Genomic DNA, 23,450 nt, shown 5'->3' with positions numbered 1-23,450 from the left:
TACTGACAAGCATTTATGGAAAACTAAAATATACTTTAATGCCATTTCTATTTAGACTTGTATGTGATGTATTTAAATATAGCTTGATTATATTTAATTATAATCAAGTACTTTACATATGCTTTAGTATGTACCCATCAATCTAGTTGAAAGGGTGGAGCATTTCAGATACCTTGGCTTTACATTGGACAATCAACTAGGCATCTACAAGTGTTTTCAAAAGACTTACAATTACCTGTAAACTCCTGCATTTGTGGCGTGATCCTTTTTTTCTTGATTGTCTTGTAAGACGTTTTGTGATTGTTCTGATTGTATTGTGATAAGCTGATATGTCTTGTGCGGTTTGTGTTACATTCGCACCAAATACGGAAACAAATTTCCTTCTTGAGGACAAATAAATGATCTATCTACCTGATGTTAGTCGGCACGTTGAAATAAGTGTAAGTGCAAGTCTTGAAAGTGTAAAGCCTTTTATTTCTTTAAAATTAAATTATCTGCAGGTACGGTTTTAAATAATATGATTTCAAGCATACTACAAGTAGACATTCAATACAATTACACGCTGTTCTTTTTCACGAGAGTCGTGTGCCAGAAAACCCGATGTTCCTGCTTTGAAAAAACTGACACAGTATGGTTTCTGCCCTGAACACCGCAGAACTCTCATAGCCACACGCAACAAGATCAGCATTTAATGCAGACAGAAGCACCAACTCTGTCCTTCATGTCTTTTACATCCAAATCATACAGGCATTTACAGTACACGTTTTAAACAATGTTTTAATCTTCTTACTAGCTACGTTTAGTCAATACATTTAAAGAAATGAACTAAGGTATGAGGGGTTTCCAGATGAGAGAGCTCTCTGTACGTGTACATAGCGTGAGCGTGCTGCTATAAATCACCAATCTTTCACCACATCCTCTTAACTGCAAACCAAAGCCTATTTTATGCATGCAAATCATCTTCTTCAGCATAATGAGAGAAAACAAAGCAGCGATGCTTTGCTAGTGTTCTCTTTTATACTTTTTACCATGGTTTTGCATATACTTAACATTTGGAACATCTTCAGAGGAGATCTGATTTCGTTGTTGCAAGTTCTTCGTTTAATCTTTATTTAATCTAATTGTATCCGCACAATGGCAATAAAGCTCTTGACTTCCTCCTAAAATTATGTTAAATTACACACCTGGACTCTCGGAGTGCTCACTGGTTACAAAAACAGACACAATAGACCTGTCAGTCCATCTCTAAGCAGCAAATACGACACACACTGGTTGTTGTATCATTAAACAATGGGCCTGTGTAAACACACGTATGAGTGCAAACGTATGCAAATACACACAGTTATTATTAAAAGGCTGTGTTGTGATACATGTTAACTTAGTTCATTTAAACGATGGCACACTACCTGTTAACGTGCTATATAGAGTACTTTGGTGTGAGACTGAAACAAGATGACTCCGAAAAAAAGTTTAGCATGAAAGTAAAGAGATGTTTCTGAATATCTAAAGATTTATTAAGAATCAATCAATCATTCACATTAGAAATTGTATAAATTAGCATTATAAAATGTAAAACTAAAATATATATCTAAATACAAAAACACGACTGAATAGGACATTTCAAATTCAGTTGGGACAGGTTTGATCATGCTACTGGACAAGCTCGAGCAGCTCTACCAAACTGATTCAAAACTGAAGTGAGGTTAAATGTAACATTTAGGCTTCGTACAAAAATCATAGTAGCTCAGGGCAAAAGTGAATGAATCAGCAGGTTTTGGACCTCTGTGCATTTATTCTGTAGAGACTTCAGGAATATCAATAGTTGATGGGTTCTCCTGCCACCTCATTATGTTCCTGCAGGAAAAGTAAAAGATTTAGATTTTCAGAAAAACTGTTTTGAGCGTTTTTAGTTTGTTGCTATGCAGTTGCTAGGGTGGCTAAGTGGCCCAAATCAAAAGAGCAAAATGAATGAAAGTTCACTCAAAATTTACTCATCCTCATGTTGTTTTAAACACGTATGACTTTCTTTTGAGAAAAACAAGATACGCAACCATTCAAAAGTCTAGGGTTGGTGTTGATGTTTTTGAAAGAAGCCTCTTATGCTCATTACGGCTGCAATTATTCTATAAAACCAACACACAACTCTACCATTGTGAAATTACAACTTAAAATAAGTTTTTCCCCCCCCCATTATTTTAATACTTTAATAAAATTAATAGAACTGTTTAATAGAACTAATAGTGGCCATTACTCCAGTCTTCATTGTCACATAATCCTTCAGAAATCATTCTAATATTCTGATTTGGCGCTCAAGAAACATTTCTTACTATTATCAATGTTGAAAACAGTTGTGTGCTTGATATTTTTGTCAAAGCCATGAACAGTAAAAATACGTTTAGAAAATCTTTGATGAATAAAAAGTTCAAAATGGCAGCATTTATTTGAAATGGAAAACTTTGTACCATTATAAATGTCTTTTCTATCATTTTTGATTAACTTAATGAATCTTTGCTGCATTAAAGTAAAAAAAAAAGATCACTGACCCCATACCTTTGAACAGTAGTGTAATTTTAAGGAACTATTTTGTCTATATAATGAAAGTCACTGGGGTCCAAAACAACATTGAACCTCATTGACTTTCATTCTATGGACAAAAATCTTAAAACATTTTTTTTTAAACCATCCTTTTAAATATGAGCGATATTAAAGGTCCCATGACATGCTGCTTTTTGGATGCTTTTATATAGGCCTAAGTGGTCCCTAATACTGTATCTGAAGTCTGTTTCCCGAAATTCAGCCTTGGTGCAGAATTTCAGCCACTATGAGCCAGTCCCACAATGAGCTTTCCTTAGGACGTGCCATTCCTGTGTCTGTAGCTTTAAATGCTAATGAGGAGGAGAGAGGCGGGGCAAGGTGGAGGGTGGGTGTGTGGCTTTAACCAGCTTGCGCTACCATGCGCTAATGTTGACAGTGGATGTATCGCAATGGCTCATAGACACGCAGTCCTTCAAGCTTTTCAGTTTGACCCAGAATCTGATCCGGATGGAGAAGCACTGGATGAAGAAGTTGCAACTCAGCGGCTACAGCAGGACGTCTCCGAATGGTTAGTTTAAAATATTGTGTCTGGATACGGTACTTTAGTTGATTTGTTTATATATGCTGTTACAGTTATTATCATGTAGGTAATGTTAGCCATAGGCTCGGATGAAGGAACTAAAAAAATACTTTGGTGTTCATTTGTACATCCAAACACTGAGCAACTGCCATGCTTCGCTCGTTTTCAAGCCATGATGTCTCTCGAGGAAAAAAAAATATTGCGCTCGCCTCGCACGGTAGCTCATTTTCTCATGGGTGGGCAAAGCAGAGAAAGGGGAGGTAACCTTTCCCCATATGACGACATAAAGGGAAGATTCCAGATTGGGCCATCTGAGCTTTCATTTTCTCAAAGGCGAAGCAGGATACCCAGGGCTCGGTTTACACCTATCGCCATTTCGATCCACTGGGGGACCATAGGCAGGCTAGGGGAACTCATATTAATGTTAAAAAACCTCATAAAGTGAAATTTTCATGCCATGGGACCTTTAAGTTAATAAACATTTAAAAATCCACTCCATTGAGTACACTAGATATTATAAAAGTGCTTATATGCAGTTATGTTACTTGCCTGTTTTGTGGGTGCTGGTGTCACAGAGGGATTGTTGCTCTTGGAGGGCCAAAGTCTGGTTAACAAACCTCAGCATACCAGATAGAGAGTCTAGATCAGGTTCTTCTGGTTGCTCTTGGTCCAGCATGTATGTGAGTGGATTAAAGGACATGTCTGTAGTGGAGGTGGCCTCATGGGTGCTCAGACCCTGCCAGGTCTGGTCTGGGGAGGGGGGCAGCAGCATTGCAGCCTGTACACTGGCTTTCAAACTGTCTGAAAGCTCCACAGAGGTGTCAGAGAAGGTGTTCTGCCAGGAGGAGATGCTGGAACGCGCTGAAGTGTTTTTGTGAGAGGGGGGTGGGGAGCCATGAAGAATCGAGTCTTTGAGAGGAGGAGTGAGAGGGGGAGGAGTGCTGGGTTTGTGACGAAGTGTGATGTTGTGTAGTTCTGTGGCCCTTTCGAAGCTGGAGAGCTTGGCTTGAAGACGGGTGATCTCTGACTCCTAAGAAAACACAGTATAAGGAGTGAGGGGAAAAAATCATACATTAGCTTTGTTCCACAACCTAGTGAGATGTCTACCTAGACAGTTTATTTACTTTTTTTTAAAAAAGGGTAAGGCAAATGTAGGTTTACAGATTCAAAGACACTGATTATCGTTTACTTTACAGTACTCAGTCCATTACTCTCCTTTTGAGACTTAAAAAGGATCAATTTTAACACATTGGGAGAAAATTCTTCCATACTATATATTTCTACCCATTCGTTGTTCACGCTTCAAGACATAATGTTCAATCTGAATTTATTACTTATATCCAATTATTTTGTTCAAATTATTTTTAATGAGGCAATATCTGATTCAAGCGTGAACTGGACTCAGTCTTTAAATGATAATATTTTAATAATAAAAGAAGTAGTAGTAGTAGTAATAGTAGTATTTGCATTAATGACTATTATATATATTTTTAAAGTTACATTTATGGGCTTTTATTTCTTTTTTTGATAGGACAGTAGAGGGCAGACAGGAAAGCATTGGGTGAAGAGAGGGGGGTGGGATCGGCAAAGGACCTCAAGACAGGAATCGAACTCGGGTCGCCACAAGCACAGTTTGCTATATATTGGCGCACTAAACACAAGGCTATCACCACGGACAATGATTATTATATATTTATAAAATTATTATTAAAAGATTTTTAATTATTTTCATAAATACTCTTTATTTTAAATATTATATTAATTATTATTTTGTTAACTTCTTATTTAATAAGAACAATAAAACGACAATAATAACAATACATCTTAATAAATTATGTATTATCAATCACATTTATAATTATATTAATTCATTATTATCATTATTATAAAAATGTATTAAAAAATTGTTCTATTCTATTATACTAATACATTTTATTTTTCAGAGAAACATTAAACATTTGTATATTATTATTATTATTAGTCATATTATAAATTGCAAAACTTTTGCCCATTGTGTGCAGCCATACAAACAAACACAGTGAAAACAAACAAACAAACAAAAAAAAATGGATTAGATTGTATCCAAATTGTACAGCCACACCGTTGCTTGTACATGCACTTTCCGCACGTCATCGGGTCATCGGATGCAAAATTCACTTTACTTTCACTTTCAAGTTGTTTGAACATAAATGTGTGTTGGAAGTGTGTGTACACATCCATCCTATAATGAAAAAATCCCTATTTAAAATCCCCTTTCTCAAATCAGGCTGTTCTGAGAGTCCTGTCAGAATAACGTAGTTCTGCGCAGGCCGCGCCCACGATAGTTGATTGACGAGGCCGTCTTACCTTAGACCCGCCCTGAGTGAGCTGTGATCAGTCCGCCATTGTGTCGACTCCGGTGCAGGGGAAGACAAGAATGTCTCCGATTAAGCGATTGAGGTGTTTTGTTGTTGGATGTAATAATGAATATAACAGTCGTCATTTACTCCCGACATCTGAGCCGCTGAAGACGCAGAGGATTAACGTTACTTTCGTTTTTGAAGGGAATGCGCCGATCCCGATCTGCCTAAATGCGTCTATGTTTGCGCGAACCATTCGTGATCCAGCTTCATCTACAGAAGAACTGAGTATAAGGGTTTTTTATGAATCTTTTTTAAATCGCCTTTCCTAATAACGTGCTAGTTAGCCAGTTTCGCGGCTGAAGTTTACAATCTGCATGTCACCCCACGGAAGAGAGGGGCGGGGTCAGCAGAGCTCATTAGCATTTAAAGCAACATGGATAAGAATGGCTTGCTAAAAACAGAGCTGATTTTGACATGATAAAAAATTACCATTGAGAAATTTTAACCAAAGTATGTTATAGACTTTTCATTAAGACCCTAAAGAATCATATCAACTTGTGGAAAATGGGCATCCAATGACCCCTTTAATAAAAACCCTTAGGTGGACTGGCCAGTTTGTTTCCTTGTCATCAGTCCAAAATGGCGGGATAGGCTCCAGCATTTATTGGGCAAGCAGTTTTGGAGAATGTATGGTTGTTTAATATACAATAAACGTAATATGGAACTGTTGCATGTAGTGGTTTTGTAAGACACCATCCAGTGGGTAATGCACCTTGATAAGCAGGGTCTCATTAGCATTCTGTAGGAGCTGTTCTTTGCTGTGAAGCTCAGCGTGTAGGCGAGCAGAGGTAGATCTAGCCTCTTCAAGCTGGTCTCGGGCCTGTTGCAGCCGCTGGCTCAGCTGCTCCTGAGAGTTACGCAAGCTGCTGGAGATCTGATCCGACACCTTCAGCAGCTGCCCACGCGTCTGCTGGAGAGCTGAAAGCTGGGAGGCAGAGAGAGAGGGTCAGACCCAGCAAACCAGCTCAACTGTCCCATGACAAATTTTCTGTTTCTCCAAACCTCTTTGTGGTGCTCCTCTCTCTGCTGCTCAAGCTCCTGCTGCAGGGTAGCAATGGTGGCCTGGAGTCTGACCTCAGCCTGTGTAGAGTGCTTCTCCATCACAGACATCTCTTCTTGCAGCTGATGAACTTCTTTCTCCTACAGAAGAACAAACAGGTTAAGGACCATCGGGCCCTGAGAAAACTCAAGAATCTGAGAGATAGCTCATTAAAAGGTAACTTTCACTGATCTGCTCATAAACAATGTTCTGACATGCCACTAAGCCAAAGATTGATGTTAGACATGTACTAAAAGTGTAAATTGTAGGCGTGAGATAACGGAATTTTAAGTATAAATCTCTTATTTTTCTAAAGTCACACATCCAACTGATATCACTCCATACCCACAACACACACACTGATAACTACCAAATTCAAATTATTAAAATAACTCGTTTTACCTGTTTACATGCAAACCAGTAACCTGGCAATGCAAGAAACCCGTTTACAATAATTTTTTCTTCTTTTTTTAAATAAAACATAAGTACGTATTCTATCCAGATGTTACATAAAACATATATATTAAAAAAATTAAAAAAAGTCAGTGGAAAACTTGTAAGGACTCATTCAACCCACTAAAATGTGAGTAAATCACTCGTTTTGAGCTCCTGTGCATTATTCCATTTAATTTCAATCGATTTGCAGTGCATTTGACACACCACTGACAACATGATTAATGTTCATTAACCCAGCAACTCATCAGAACTTAGCACGTTTTATATTGTTTAGTATTCTTATCAGTATTATTGTTTTTTTATGGAAGCACTGAATGACCAGCAATGTCTCCTCTCATGTTTGAAGTTTGTACGACTATTCCACTTCTCCTTTAGCTGCACGAGATAAGAATACATTTTTAGAACGTATTTTAGAATACAAAGAGTACAATATATTTCCTCCTCTAAAGAAAATTGTTTTAATGAGTTTACATGACCACGCACTGGTTTAAGCATAATTGTTTTAAGAATGTGCATGTAAACACTCACTGAGACCCTAAAGCGTTTCACCTTCTGATGTGCTTGCTGGGTGACTTCATCTATCTGTCTATCCAGAGATTCACAGCGTGTATGTGCTTCCTGTAGCTCCTGTACCGTCTTCTGGAGCTGCTCACGATACACACGCAGCTGCTGGCCATGTTCAAGAGCATCCTGACACACACACAAACAATATAAGTTGAGATTAAACAATGCAATTGAAAGGCTTACTCAGTCATTTTGGGTTTTTTTAGCAATTTTTAGATCATACAGCAAGTATGCATGCATACTAGCACAAGATTATGTTGAGAAAAAATGTATTAGCTCTAAGATTGATAAAATTATTGTTTGTCAATGACATGGCACCCATGACAAAATAAGAAAAGAAATGTCCTTTGAAGATAAGCGTTACACAACCTGTTTGGTGTGGTTTAATTTCTGTATAGCAAGAGTTTAATGTTGTAACACTGTTACTTCTGCTTGTCATATAATGCATTACTCAAATTTTCAGAGGGTTGCTGGCTCAAATCTCCTTCTTAAACTTTAAGTAAAAGTAAAATGAAATGTTTCAGAGTTTTATTTTGATTTTGGGGTGAAAAAAGACCTGGGCATGTTTTGACAGGATTTGTGAGATTACACACTTTACCTCATTAAATACAGGGTAAAAAAAATTCTACTCTCCTCACTATAGTTCAAACATGTGCCGTACCCTCTCCAGGTCCTCCTTAACCTGAATCTGTGACTTCAGCATCTCCAGCCTCTCCATCAAGAACTGCATCTGCCCAGAGAGCAATGAGACCTCATCAGTTCATTTGTCTATTAAACTCATCTGTGGTCACTCTCAACGACTCACCTGCTGGTCCTTCTCTCTAAGCTCTTTCTGGCTTTTCACCAGAGCTTCCTGTAAATACTCCACATTCTTCTCCATCTCCAGCTTATGCTCTTTAATGGCCACATCCAGCTGCCCCAACTCAAGAGAGAACACAATGCTTTAGTAGAGTGGAGACATGGAGATAATGGAGATCTTGTTTATGTTTATGTGTGGTACCAGCTGCGCTCTCTGCTGTAGCTCCCCCTGTCTATCTTTCAGAGCACTGTCCAGATCCAGCACCTCATGGTTCCTCTCCTCCAGCTCCTTCTGACTCTCTCTATAAACACATCCAATGATAGAGAAACTGATTATTTATTTATTCATTCATTGATTTTTTTAGAATAGATTAGAACAAAGCTGAAGATATGGGCAATTTTTCTAGGTTTAAATACTTCTTTCCCATCCTATATGCAAAGACATCTACAAATATATAAGAATTTGTTTAAGGATCCTGTCTGGCTTGAAGGGACTTTATTTAACTGTATTTATTTGATACAGTCAAATAGGCTGATGGGGAAACTGGTTTTGAGTCCAGTGTGCAATATGGGAAACATAGCATACTACTGTTCACAAACACATGATAAAAAAGTACATGAAGAGAATCATATATGGTGGGGGTTGTGTGGATATGTTCTGTGATTATAACTTTGTAAAAAGTTATATTTATGAAGAAATCATTTGTTATTGTAGATCTTTGTAGTAGTTCTGTTATGACTCCACCCAGAAATGGGTTATGGGTTGGGTAAATGTGGCACATTTCAACAAAACTAATATTCATGATGACAAATTCTGTTATGAAGCACTACTGTGGCTTCATGTTGTGAATGTGTGTTTGTTTTGACCATGATTAGATCAAACTGACAACATTCTGAAGAATGGAACTAGTGTTTGAGTTGTAGCCGACACTGAATTTTGGGGTCAGAAATTTTTTTTATGTTTTTGAAGGTCTTTTATGCCATTAAGTCTTTTCTTATGAGGTCTCTAAGGCTTTTGATTGAAAACGTGGAATGTTGTTACACTTTAGAATAACTCTATAGTGTCATTTATTCCTGTGATAAAGCTGAAATTTCAGAAGCTATTACTCGTCTTCAGTGTCACATGACCCAAGTCACATGTCACAATGCTGCTTAATATTTTTGTGAAAACTCTGAACATGTTTTTCAGGATATTTTGATGAACAGAAAGTTCAAAAGAACAACATTTATTTGAAATAGAAATCTTGTGTAACATTTTAAACATTTTTACTGCTACTTTTCAATTTAATGCATCGCTGAATAAAAGTATTAATAAAAAAAAAATCTCATTGACCCTAAAGTTTTAAATGTAAGTATATATAATAATTAGTTTAAATCTACAAATCTACTGGGACACAGATTGATCAATATATGGACACTCATTGTACAAAGACTCAAGTTATTAAAAAATAAATAAATAGTGAATTTAGTTTAATCTAAACCAATACATTATATTATCACATTATAATAGGCCTACATAACACATTACTAAAAGAAAAAACAATAAATAAGTTATAATTTAGACAATTATTACATTAGAGCAGCATAATGTGGTTTGTATTTTCAAAGTGCATATACTATATTTATACATAAAAAAAAAAAAAAAAAAAACCATGTATATATGTTGGAAATTGGGTTTAGGAAATAAAAAGAAAATGGAATGACTTGACATGAGATATATCCACCATTAATGTCCATCAAGAAGAACGAAAGAAAAAACAGGATGCAACCATCAACGGGAATTTACAAGGAAATATTTATCCTTTTGTGCATCTCATATAAAAATATGGTATGAAGGTTATCTAAAAACACAAAATGCGTTTTAAGGCCTTTACAGTTCCATCATAATCTCTTTCAGAGGCATATAAACAACACCACAACATGCTCAATTTAGGTTATCCTCAGCCAAACATGAGTAAGGATGTTAGAAACCTCAGAAATTCTGTATATCCAGTGATGGATGGACTGCTGTGGCTTCCCAGCAGTCAGAGCAAGGTGGTGGAGCAGCTCACCTGAGCTCAGCAGCTAATTTATTGATGGCTGTTTGTTGTTGGTCTGACGTCAGCTGTGTCCGCTGCAGCAAGTCTCTGAGCTCCTGCAGGTGGTCCAGGGTATCCGTAAGCTCTCCACGCACCTCCTGCAACTGTTCCTCCAGCAACTGCGCCCGCTGCAGTGAGTTCCTCCTGTCCATCTCACTGCGGTGGAGCTTCTCTTCAAGGTCCATAACTGAGACACACAGACAAGAAAAGATAAGAATATTATTAAAAATGATTCATCTCATCTTCCTTAGAGTAGTAGACTAGACTGGACTAGACTAGACCATGGGCGTCTCCTTGTGAGGTTCAAACCACCTTTGAGTAAGATTTCTTAAAGTAAGGTTTGCGAAACCCAATGAGTGTCTGCCGACAATTCTTAAATTCTCACTTTTTTATAGGCTTAGGTTTCACGTACAACTCAGAAGTAGAAGCCCATTATAGTTTTGTTGGTGGTCACTGGAGCTGCATACCAATTTCACTCTTCTTATCCAGCAGGCCTTTGGTCTCCTTGAGTGTCTCCTCCATCTGATTAAGCTGAGAGGCTTTCGTGTTGCTGTCTCTCCTCAAACGCAACAGCTCCAGCTCCATGTCTGACAGCTCCACTCGACACTTACTCATCTCTGAACTCAGCTGCCTGAAAAACACACAGCTAAACATTATCTTTTCCTCAGTGCTTTTATTATTGTCCAGTTGCTGTATGTACGTGATTATAGGTAAAAGATAACTGACCTTAAAAGAAATGACAGAAAATCAAGATATGAAAATCCTAGTTGTCTAGATCTGGCTTTTATGTGAACAGCCACTATGTGAAGCACTTTCTTCCTCAGCTAAAATAATTTGCTGTTGCAGTATATATATAGAGAAAAAGTTTAGCGGGAGTGGCTAGGCAAACAAAGGCTTTGAAGCCATTAAACAGTCATAAGATCATCTCAAGGGACACCCTCAGGACAAGTCTCATAAAAAATGTTCATTAAAAAAAGTTCAGTGTTACAACTGAGGCAAACTGAAGCCAACAAACATTTTCTAGTCATATGCTTTCACACTTTCATTAAATTTTTTTTTAAAAACTCTGCTTGTATTATACATTTATATTCTGTTTTATATTTTTGAAAATAGAATAGGGGCAATAGTCTGGAAATACAAACATATTTCCATACTCGGTTTTATTTTTTCCATACTTATGCAGACCTGGAAAACACTAAAATCAAATTTCATACTTTTCCATGCTGCGTAGGAAGGAATGTGTTTTGAGCATTCTATTTGCAGTGCTACACAAAAATGAATGCTGAAGAAATTAAAGGTAAATTAAGGAACTGAAATGTCAGGTGGTCTCACGTTATGGAGCCGGAGAGCTCTGCAGCCTGTCTCTCCTTCTTCTGCACCTCCTGAGTGGCCTCCTCCACCTCTCTCTCCCTTCTCCTCAGAGCCTGAGACAAGGCAGTGCGCTCCTTCTCCAAATCTTGTTCCAACTGGGACACCTGTGGGCAATCAGTAGATGTTATCCCACTAATGACAAAGATGAGATTTGTTTTTTCATGCAGTAAGGTCATGAGATTATTGTGTAACCCGTTTTTGCTTTTTTCCCCCAACTTGAGCCATGGCCCGTATATTAGCAACAGGGTGAATAATAGGAGAATACATTGACATGCACTTGCTATTTAGTAACTATTAAGTTAATAACTATTAAGTTATTAACAGTCAGTAGACTGTCTGAAAAATAAAGTGTAATATTCTAATGAGTGATAGTTGATATGTAGTTACAGCAAAAGTAACTTTTATAGAATGTGTAAAGTGGACAATCAAAATTACGTGACTAAATATTAAATAGTGAAAAAAGTAATTTATATAAATTATACAAACTATTTATCATTTGGGGTAACCAATAAATAGTTTAAAATGAGACCAGAAACACATTTTAATAAAGTAAACAGGGTCAACTCCTTTTGGAGGTTCAGTACAAAGGGTTTTTTTTTACTGGAAAAGAAGCTTGTTTTGTGCTGGAGCAGAACAACCCTTAGGCACAACTATACATATCTTCAAACACATGAATGACTCTATTATTTATTGATCAGGTTATTAACAAGGATGACATTAAAAAGATAAAAATAACACTAATCAGGAGAATGAATACTGAATATGCTAAAATGATCAGACCGAAATTATATATGCTATGGTGTTTCATCAGTTACTCATATGAGAAGTTCTAAAATGAGTTCTATAGTCTTATGTTTCTTATAATAAACAGTGTCTGCTAGTCAGAATATACTCTACGCCTGAACTTTTTTTTTAATGTGAAGCCTTACAATGTGACCTAAATGTGAAGGTTTGTTGAGTGTATGTATTTTCATATAGCTCACTCTCTTTTTATTTTCTATGCAATAAGCATACCCAGACATGTGGATAGTCACAAGGTAAAGTCTAAGTCTAAAAGGAAAACAAAAAAATTCAATAATAATAATAGTAATTGTAATAATAAATTATATGGACAAAAGTATTGGGACACACCTCAATATAATATAATAATATACAAATTTATATATATTATATATATATACACATACACATACTACATACACACACACTTAGCATAATATGTATACGCTGCTAAATTGAAAAGCAATTGAATTCTATGGCAAATCTTCATCGAGATAAGTTTAAGTGTGTATGTATAAGCATTCCCACCCAGAGAATTTCAATTTTTTTTTTTTTACAGTTGTTTGTAATTACTGGATAGCCATTTTTAAAAAACATTTAATGATTTTTATCAGTTCATTAAGAACAACCAACTGAAAACATCTGACTAAAACGAACAAACTGCACACAAATCAGACTCAGCACAAGAGCAATATGTAGATCAGGAATAATAAATAAAGTATAATCACTACTGAGATTACGGACTTAATATTTTAAAGTTCTCATTAAATAAATATTAAAGTTTTGTTGCTTTTATTATGAATATTTTAGGCTTAAGGATATCTCTAAGCTAGTGTTACGGTGTAAATATTCTTTACTCTGGGGTGAATGAAGTCAGAGCGGCGTTTCAGAGCGGATCACATACACGAGGTGGCACAGACCAAAACATGTATCTGACCCATTTAAATTCTACACAGAATGCTGAATTTTAAAGCTGTACTGAGGAGAGCAAACATCATAAACTGTTAGACAGCCTCAGCATTATAAACAATACTGATGAGTAGACAAGTTAATGCCAGGCCCATGCATAATAACCATTACTAAAAATCATCACTGCTTTTTTCTGCTGTAGCAATTTTACAATAAATCTAAAGGGAGAATCATTTTTAGACTTGATAAAACTGTGGCTGTCACAAGCAGTCAAATGCACCATTATTCGACTATAATGTAAACTAAACGTTGTTGGCTATTTTAATAATGGATGAGCTCTTTGATATGTCCAGACATCTTGTTTTATATAGAAATTATGCCAACCTCTAACCCTGAAACAACACACAGAACTACCAAATTTTGCTATAAGTTTGATTGCAACATATAATCATTGCTGTTAATAGTGTTCATCGTCTGTTTGATTACGTCATAAACTGATTTTTACCGTACATTTTTGCCATATGTACATCAATTTGACAGTCACCACTGATAAGCTACTACTAAATATATTGTAGTAACTTAATTTCCTGTAAAGCTGCTTTGCAACAATTTGTATCATGAAAAGCGCTATACAAATAAACTTGAATTGAATTGAATTGAAATACATCAAAGCATCAAGGAAACCTGCATTCATCAAGCCACTTCATGGGGACTTTAAAGGTGTCATGAACTGAGAAATAAAAATTCCCTTGATCTTTTAAAATATAAGAGGTCATTGTGCTATAAAAACATCCTGCAAGTTTCATAACTTTGTAACTTTCTCGTTAGTCTAAAAACAGCTTATACTGAAGCCAGTCTGCCAAAACATTTGTGGAATGTGCCACTCTATGATGTAATAGTGTGGCTAAACACCGACTCTGCAGAAGATCAACGCCTGCTTCTACATCACTGCCTGTGTAGCCCTGCCCCCCAATTTGCACATGTAGTGTAAATGAGAGTGACAAACACAGGTCTACACAGAAATCAAATGATAAAGATGCTCCACAGACAACCAGATGCTGTGCAGTGCCAAGTTGTCGAAAAACACAGTCTTTCCATTGCCTTCCTTCTGATCCCAACATTAGGAAAGTGTGGACGAACTTTATTTTTAATTAAGTTCCAGAATGCGTCAGTAAAAACTTAGTTCACTTCATGTTACCGTGGATTCGTTTACAAAAAAAGCACAATTCAACATGGAACTTAAAGAAAGATTGAAACTAAAAGAAGATGCTGTGCCGACAATATTATATTTGACAGTAATGTCAAATAAAAAAGTTGATATGTACTGAGTATTTATGCGTTTTTGACCTAAATGACAGCAGCGTCCATCTATGAAAGATGTACTGTCAAACTTACACAACTGTCAGCCAATCATGGCAGTGGGTATTTCCTTTCGAGTCTACAATCCTCCACGCCTATTCAAACAGAGCGTTCTGATGAGTGGGGTTAAAAACATGACAGAAAATAACCTATTACTTCTAAATGATGTTTTTTCTGATGTAAAAATCTTGATAACATTATAAAGGGACCTCAGAGTACAAAATAATAAGAAAGGCAGTTCATGACTCCATTAATAATTTTACTCAACTTTGTTAGGCCTAAAAACACAATTTTTTTTAATTCACTGATATTTCCTGGTTTTCCAGAGCCATAGGAACCCTGGTGTGTGTACCTGGGTCTGTAGCTGACTCTGGCTCTCCTCCAGCTGTGCGATGCGTAACGTGCTCTCCTGCAACATGGTGTGCTGGTTCTGGATAGAGTGCTGTAGTTGCAGGTTCTCCTCACTGGAGCTCTGATTAGCCACACATTTCCCCTTCAGCTCTTCCTGCAGCTGTGACAGCTGATAAACATGCTACACTGAGTGATACATTAGCCAACAGGAGCTACTAACTGTCATTCAAATAATGTTCCCCAGGAAGAGGAAGTGCCTAGTCCTAGTGACTGACCTCACTGTTCTTCAGCTCCAGTTGTCTATCATGATGTTTCTTTACATCCTCCATCTGCTGGAGATAATGACTCAGATCCTCTTTACAGGAGGACAGTGCGGTCTGCAGGTTCCTAACCTAGAAAGAAACAAAACAGAAATTATAACCGTGTCCTAACCAATTCTGGTGCAATAAAGCAACAGATCTCATGAGTTTTTGTCCTATATTTCAACAGCTGCATAATAATTAGAGTATGCACTTATTGGCTACACTACTTTCTGCTTTGAGGACCGAATGATTACTTGATACGAGAAACAGTATTGGGCAACCCTACTCCACAATAAGGTCCCATTAGTTAACATTCCTTAATGAATAAGTTAACAATGAGCAATACATTTGCTACAGTATTTATTTAAAATTTGTAAAATACAACTGTTCATTGTTACTTCATGTTTATTTGGTACCATTAAATAATATTAAGAGATACAGCTTTTAATATGTGTTAGCAAATGTTGAAATATATCCACATTTTTCCTGAAAGCGGTAGTCTCACCTGACTGGAACTGCTTTTCCAGTCTCTGGTGTTTCTAGTCAAATGAACATATTTTCCGAGCTGATAATATAATGTTAAACCTATGAAAATGGTTTTAAAAAGCACATGGCGCCATAGTTTCAACACTTCACAGTATCACTGTCTTTTTGAAGTAACTCATCTGTCATAGTTTAATGAGTGGATAGATGACATGAAGCAGCCCAAGGTAAGTTACACTGAAAACAGATGAGGGCACATATAGTTTGTGGGCTTTTGTCCACAATATGATAAGAGCACACATTATTTTAACACAATTTCACTTTAATTAATTAAGTCAATCTCTTCTATCCTGTTTTAACATGGATTACTATGGAGACCGGAACACGAAAGCACCCAAATGGAAGTTAGAATCCATCATGGCACTCATCGGTTACTCAGGAAAAAGGTGGATATAATCAAGATGTAAACTGAGACTTTTTTTTTAGCTCAATAACTATGAATCATGGTTAGGTAATTTTAAATATCAACACTGCCAGGTTCTGTTAATAAAATGTAGCTTTGTAATAATTACAGCAGAAATAATGAAATATCTTTGAATATTGTGTTGGACAATGGGGTGTTTGAGTCAAAAAGTGTGATAACCACATGTAATGCCATACTATCCCGTTCTGTTCACAGTGCTGAGCAGACAAACAAAGTAAAAAAACAGTTAGTCAGTCTCACCACTGAAGCAGAGTCAGCAGCTTGTTCTTCAACATTTCTAAGTGCCTCTTCACTGCATTTAGATTTTACCTCAAAATCCTGTCCAAGGAACAAAGACATACTCAGTGAGAGATTTACACAAACTCACATCATTCACAGTTAATGTGTTTCAGTGCAGTCCAAAAGTCTGAGTAAAGTAAAAAAAATTTCATTAGAAATTAATGTAAAGTGTAAACTATTCAATGGAAGCAAGAATATCTGAACGTCTACAAATATTCACATGATCAATATCACAAATTTCATTTGATTACTGACCAAGCAATAGTCAAATTTCCTCTTAATTTAAAGGTAGGTTGGGCCAGTGGTTTTCAAACCCTGGGTGGGTCACAAGACGTAAAAAAATGGGTCACCAGGGTGATTTAAGAAAAATGAAACTTTTATAACGAAACAAACAAACAACAAATCGAACGTACTCTGCAGCCGCCTCACAGTAGACTCCAGTGCGTATTTGTGTTTGCGCTCTGGAGAGCATCAAAGGTTTGTATTTATGTGTTTTTGCAGCATTGAACATTTTAGCCAATCACAGACATATCTGTTGATTTGTGGAACACAATGGCCAATCAGAGGTGTTTCAGTTAGTCAGAATCAACACACCACCCAAAACACTGGAGTTTTTTGGTTCAGTCCAGACCAAATGAAAATCCCTTCATTAAAACATTGTCTATCTCTGTTTATTTTGAAAAATGTTCAAATTTAACATCTGTTCTGTAAAGGAATCTTTTTATTCTTCCATACTAGCTAAAACACCATCTGGCTTAGCCTACTAGTACAGTAGCCACATCCCAAACTCTCGCTATTGGCTGTGCATAGGCAGGTAAATAAGGCAGGTAAAACAGCATATCAATGCATTCGGACCAATTCGGATTCAGATTTTTAATTTTGTCTCAGACTTTGGAAGCCCACTGTATTCATGGAATGAGTATGCATAAAAAGCGAGATCTGACCTCAGTGAGCTTATCTACAACAGCCTGTAGAAGAGCAGCTCTCTGCTGTGACTGCTGCTTCTCTGTGTGAAGATCAGTCACATTTCGTTCTAGTTCCTCAAGTTCAGTCTGTTTCTGAGCCAGAGACAACTGTAGCTGAAACACACGCACACATACACTGTTTTTTTTTTTTTTTTTTACAAGTGCAATAAAATTACTAAACGCACAAATGCATACATACCACCTCAATTCTATCCTCCAGTTCTTTGCATTTGTGTGACTGTGTCGTCTTGACTTTCTCTATAGTCTGCTGATACTCCCTCTGTTTCTTGTTCAAGACTGATTGGTAGTGCTGAATACTGCTAGCCTTTTCCTTATTTAAAACAGAAACACAGAGTATAGATTTGCAGTTTTATCTTGAAATCAGTACTTGCTTTGTGTGTATATGTTACCAGAAGGTCTTGTTCAAGCTGGCTGGTCTTCATTACAGCCTGTGAATAAGCAGCACTCTTCTCCTGCAGCTGTTTCTCCAGGACAGTCACACGCAAACTCTTCTTTTTTAGCTAATGAACAGAATGTTGCTCAGTTAGATTACTACACTTCTGTAAAATTCAAAACAATAGTTAATTGGAGGGAAATACTTGTAAGGTAAACTATCGTTTAAATTTTGGGGTTGGTAAGATTTTTTAAACGTCTCTTATGGTCACAAATTTGGGCTGCGTTTATTTGATCAAAGTTACAGTAAAAGCAGTAATACTGTGAACTATTATTACAATAAAAAAAATTAAAATAAAAGTTAAAAATAGAAATAAAGTTTTTCTTATATTATTTTAAGTGTATCCCTGTTCTCCACATTGGATAATTCTAATTCTCAATTAGTATGGAATGGTAAGACTTCAGGGACCTAAAAAAAATAAATGCAAAAACCAAAGAATATGGGTGGTTTGGCCCGCACTAATTTTCTATTGTATTACTAGGCTGTGAATAAATGCTCTACACTACTCTGGATTCATTAGAACAATAGACAATTACGGCTTCCAAATTATCCCTGTCTTCCGCCATAGATGTTAATCCTTCGTTCCACTCCTCTATTCTGGATGGTGCATATGCCTATTGGAGGGATCAGGGTCTCCTTTCTAACATTTTTTTTTTGCTAAAGGCTTAATTTCTAAATATGGGAATTTTGGACAAGGGCCTCTCCTCATCTATTTGCACAGATCACAGGTCTTATACAATGTAAGGTAGTTCATAAGAGTTCACTGGCTCAAATACAGACTTCCTTGGATTGATCCAACTAGAGACCTGCTAAGAGTGATAGGTGTCACTTTGGACAACCAAACTAACTTTTTGGATATATACAGTTGTAATCAAAATTTTACACATACTTTGCAGTATATGCAAAATGTAAATTATTTTACCAAAACAAGAGGGATCGTTTTATTTAGTACTGACATGAATAAGATATTTCACATAAGATGTTTACATATAGTCCACAAAAGAAAATTATAGTTAAATGCATAAAAATAACTAAGTTCAAAAGTTTACATACACTTGATTCCTAATATTGTGTTGTTATCTGGATTATCCACAACTGTTTTTTTTTTTTGTGATAGCCGTTCATGAGTCCCTTGTTTGTCCTCAACAGATTAAAAGAAAATAGCCAGGAAGGATAAGGAGAGAGCAATTGTCTGTGGCCACCACCTGCAAAACTATTCCTTTTTAAAGGGTTGTCCTGTTGTTGCCTCGCTAACACTCTTGTTGTCACTTTCATTTGCACCAACGCAGGAGAAACTGATTCACATTCACTTATGCTTCCTAACTGGACAAATTGATATCCCTGAAGCTCACTGCTGCCCTGATCCAGGTCTGGCAGGAGACCCACCAGGACACAATCCGCCATCTCATCAGGAGCATATCTATCTGTCTGTCTGTCTATCTATATATGTGTGTGTGTGTGTGTGTGTGTGTGTGAGTGCGTAAACACATTTATATATGTATATAATAATAAGTACTATAATATTATGCTTACAATTTCAGTAATTTGTAAAGTCTCTTTTCCTTTGCAATGTTTCTTTGTTTTCTAAAATGTTTCAATAATTCACAAGATTTTTACTATGTAATAAAATTCACATTTGTGACCCTGGACCACAAAACCAGTCTTAAGTATCAATTTGGGATTTATACATCATCTGAAAGCTGAATAAATAAGCTTTCCATTGATGTATGTTTGGACAATATTTGTCTGAGATACAACTATTGGAAAATCTGGAATCTGAGGGTGCAAAAAAATCTAAATATTGACGCCTTTAAAGTTGTCCAAATGAAGTTCTTAGCAATGCATATTATTAATCAAAAATGACGTTTTTTAAGAAATTTACAAAATATCTTCATGGAACATGATCTTTACTTAATATCCTAATGATTTTTGGCATAAAAGAAAAATTGATCATTTTGACCCATACAATGTATTTTTGGCTATTGCTACAAATATATCCCAGCGACTTAAGACTGGATTTGTGGTCCAGGGTCACATTTAATCAATTTCATGCATCCTTACTGAATTTGGTATAAAACGAAGTTGTGTTCGCATTTTGATTTCATGGTGACTTTAAACGTACTCATCCCAAACTTTTGAACATGCCATTGCTTTTGTTTAAAGGGGTGGTTTATTGCAATTTCACTTTTTTAAAATGTTAGTTAGTGTGTAATGTTGCTGTTTGAGCATAAACAACATCTGCAAAGTTGCAGCGCTGAAAGTTCAATGCAAACGGAGATATCGTCTTTTAAAATTCTGGAAGTTTAATGCCTACAAAAAAGGCTGGTAAGGGAATACAACGAACTACTTCCTGGGTCTGATACGTCACTGACCCAGATAAACCCCGCCCTCGGGAACATGTAAGGAAGGGAAGAGGTGCTGCTTTAGAGAAGAGGAAGAGAAAAGTAGGGGTGCACGTAAAAATCTATTCATATATGAATCGCGATTCTGTCTTCTAACGATTCTAATGGATTCACAAGTTTCAAAATTAATGTTCTAAAACAGCCGTTCTTAATACTGTTCCTGGCGTCGCCCTGCTCTGCATCTCTCTCTCTCTCTCATTCAGATCGTCAGATCAGCTCCAACAAACTGTTCCAATTATACATTTTCATATAGCAATGAGAAGCTTTATACATGTACGCCTGTGCGGTTGCCGTACTGTATTAAAACTTTAATCAGAAAAAAAACGTATATTAAAAGCTAACATAAGCAGTAGCATAATAACAGCGTATCTAAAGGTATGAGACAACAAACAAACAAACATACCATTATGAGCCGTGCTTGCACAGGTTCTGCGCGATCCTCTTCACTAATATCCTCTGCGTCTCAATCGGGCTCAAAATGATACGCAATATAGACGTTTCTATATTGTTATAAATCATTGTTTACAATACAACCGGAGCACATGCCGCTGAGCTGAGGGGCGGGACATTTAGACGCACGCTCGGCGGTTTAGTGAATCACAACACACTGAGCCAGCTAACCAATCAGAGCCCATCACGTATTTCTGAGGGAGGGGCTTCATAAAAACAGGAAGTAATCGAGGCGTTTGTCAGAGAAGGGACAGAGCGGTGTGGAATAAAGGTAAATTATATGAAAAATAATGCGTTTTTAAAAAAATGAAGCATGAACACATGTTAGACTGCACCCCATAAACACAATCAAGCCTAGAAAAAAACCAGTAAACCACCCCTTTAATTAGTTAATATTTAATGAATAATGAAATACTTTCTGCACTGGTACTGAAATTTCACTTCTATACTACTACTTACAGTCAAATGTTATAAAAACAGATCACAGATTACATTACATTTTTGATTATAAATTAATTACATGACTTAACTATATTATCAAGCAAGAATCACAAAAGCAGTGCATAAACATACAAATAAATTTCAAGTATTTGTGATTATTTTTTCACTGCTTCAAGTTCACATTTTTTACATGCAGCCAGCAAAGACAATTCAATACAAAAATTTTCATGGTACCCCTCAAAACTACTGTGACACTGTTTTGGCACAGGAAAGACTGATTTGAAGGGTCACTAACCTCTTTCTCTAAGGAGGTGGCCTGTGTAGCCTTGTCCAGTAGCTGGTTGTGGAGCTGCTGGTAGTGAGAGGATCTCTCTGTGATAGAGGTCTGCAGCGAGGAGATCTCCTCCTGGGCTCTAGTCAGTCTCTCTTGTAGGCCCTGTGCGGCACTGGCGTGCCGGGTCTTCTCCCTCTCGACCATCTGAAGCACCGCCAACAGTTTCTGATAGCGTTCACCTATATGAACAGGGGGAGAGATTAAAGTAACAGTTTGTCCAGTAAAATAATACAAAAAAACTGCATGAATAAATGAAAGTGGACAGTCTCACGAACGCAGCAGTATCCTGTGCTGCAAGTTATATGCTCACCAGGTTTGTGTTTGAGAGATTCAGTGGTGCTTGTGTAAGACAAGTCGGGCAGCAAACAAGGGTTCACACACAGTACACCCTCCCGATTCTGAAACACAAGTCATTCCACAGTCATGAAGAGAACTGTTTTTGAACTAAAATCAGTGAAGTCAAATCATGTTTTAAACCCCATAACTTTCAATGATTGAAAATAATATTCCAATATCTTCTTTTTTGATTCACAGAATAAAACATAGTCATACAGGTTTGGGACTACATTAGGGTAAGTAAAGGCCCGTTCACACCAAGAATGATAACTATAACAATATAGTTTAGACAAAGCAGAAAAGAGCAGGGGAGAGTCCACACCACAACTACAACCATACAAACACAAAGGACAGTTGGTGGAATCACTTTCAGAAAGATTTTTTTTTTTTCCCCAGCTGATGAACGATAAAAACATTGACAGCCATTCAGAATCCATTCTGCTTTAAAGTGCTCAAGCATAGTGGCATAGAACACTATCATCCATTAGTGTAGACACAAATATAGTTAACGTAACAGTTATCGTTCTTGGTGTAAACAGGCCTTAAATGAGGACAGAACTTTCATTTTTAGGTAAATTATCCCTTTAAATGTGCACAAAGCAATACAAATTTTAAAATGCAATTACTTTTATTTAGGATGTGTGTGTGTGTGTGTCTTCCTGCACCTCTCTCAGATGTAGTAAGTCCAATATGCCCTCTAGGCTGGTCAGCTCGGCTCTGTCCTGTTCCTTCTCTCTGTGGGCATGAGCCACCCTCTGCTCCTGACATGCCGTGAGGAGCCGCAGGTCCTCGTTCTCTTTCCTCAGCCCTGCCATCTCTGCAGCTGAGCCTCCTTCTCAGCTAGCTCCCTCTGCAGCCGTTTCAGCTGATCTGAGAGCTGCTGAACCTGAGACTGCAGCTGCACATGCTCAGTGGAGAGAGACTCAGAGCGGCTCTGAACCTCCTTCAGCTCACTGATCAGAGAACAGAAATGGCAGTAACTAGCATGAGCAGTTTACCATTTCCAAACAGTCAAATAGATGATATGCATTAAAAGATAATAAATAAATGCATTAAAATTGTGAGGAAAAATTGCCAATAGGGTAAAAAACAATTTAAAAAAAATAAATCTTCTGTAAAAAAAAATCTTAATATTTTATGAACTTTTGTGTATTTTTATATAAATATATATATATATACACACACACACACAAATATAAAAATACAAATATACATATATAAATAAATAAATAAATGTATATATATTTGCCATCAAATGAATAAGTTACAAAATAAAATATTCAAATAGAAAACTATTT

At 36.7% G+C, this 23,450-nt stretch overlaps 1 protein-coding gene across 1 annotated transcript in view; it reads right to left on the bottom strand.

Moving 5' to 3' along the window:
* Positions 1-487: 487 nt before the first annotated feature.
* The window catches only part of ccdc18 (coiled-coil domain containing 18), a 30,704-nt gene continuing 7,741 nt past the window's right edge, over positions 488-23,450 (bottom strand). The window contains 21 exon segments of the mRNA XM_058760157.1: positions 488-1,854; positions 3,665-4,145; positions 6,230-6,442; positions 6,520-6,657; positions 7,562-7,702; positions 8,238-8,306; positions 8,382-8,498; positions 8,577-8,676; positions 10,426-10,639; positions 10,920-11,083; positions 11,785-11,927; positions 15,224-15,391; positions 15,498-15,614; positions 16,732-16,809; positions 17,715-17,849; positions 17,935-18,066; positions 18,146-18,256; positions 21,778-21,995; positions 22,127-22,214; positions 22,818-22,969; positions 22,972-23,105. Coding sequence (XP_058616140.1) covers positions 1,847-1,854; positions 3,665-4,145; positions 6,230-6,442; positions 6,520-6,657; positions 7,562-7,702; positions 8,238-8,306; positions 8,382-8,498; positions 8,577-8,676; positions 10,426-10,639; positions 10,920-11,083; positions 11,785-11,927; positions 15,224-15,391; positions 15,498-15,614; positions 16,732-16,809; positions 17,715-17,849; positions 17,935-18,066; positions 18,146-18,256; positions 21,778-21,995; positions 22,127-22,214; positions 22,818-22,969; positions 22,972-23,105 — 3,121 coding nt within the window. The 3' untranslated portion in view covers positions 488-1,846.

Source organism: Onychostoma macrolepis, chromosome 02 (genome assembly GCF_012432095.1).
Source record: "Onychostoma macrolepis isolate SWU-2019 chromosome 02, ASM1243209v1, whole genome shotgun sequence".
In the NCBI taxonomy this organism is placed as follows: domain Eukaryota; kingdom Metazoa; phylum Chordata; class Actinopteri; order Cypriniformes; family Cyprinidae; genus Onychostoma; species Onychostoma macrolepis.
This window is presented reverse-complemented; position numbering and strand designations above follow the sequence as displayed.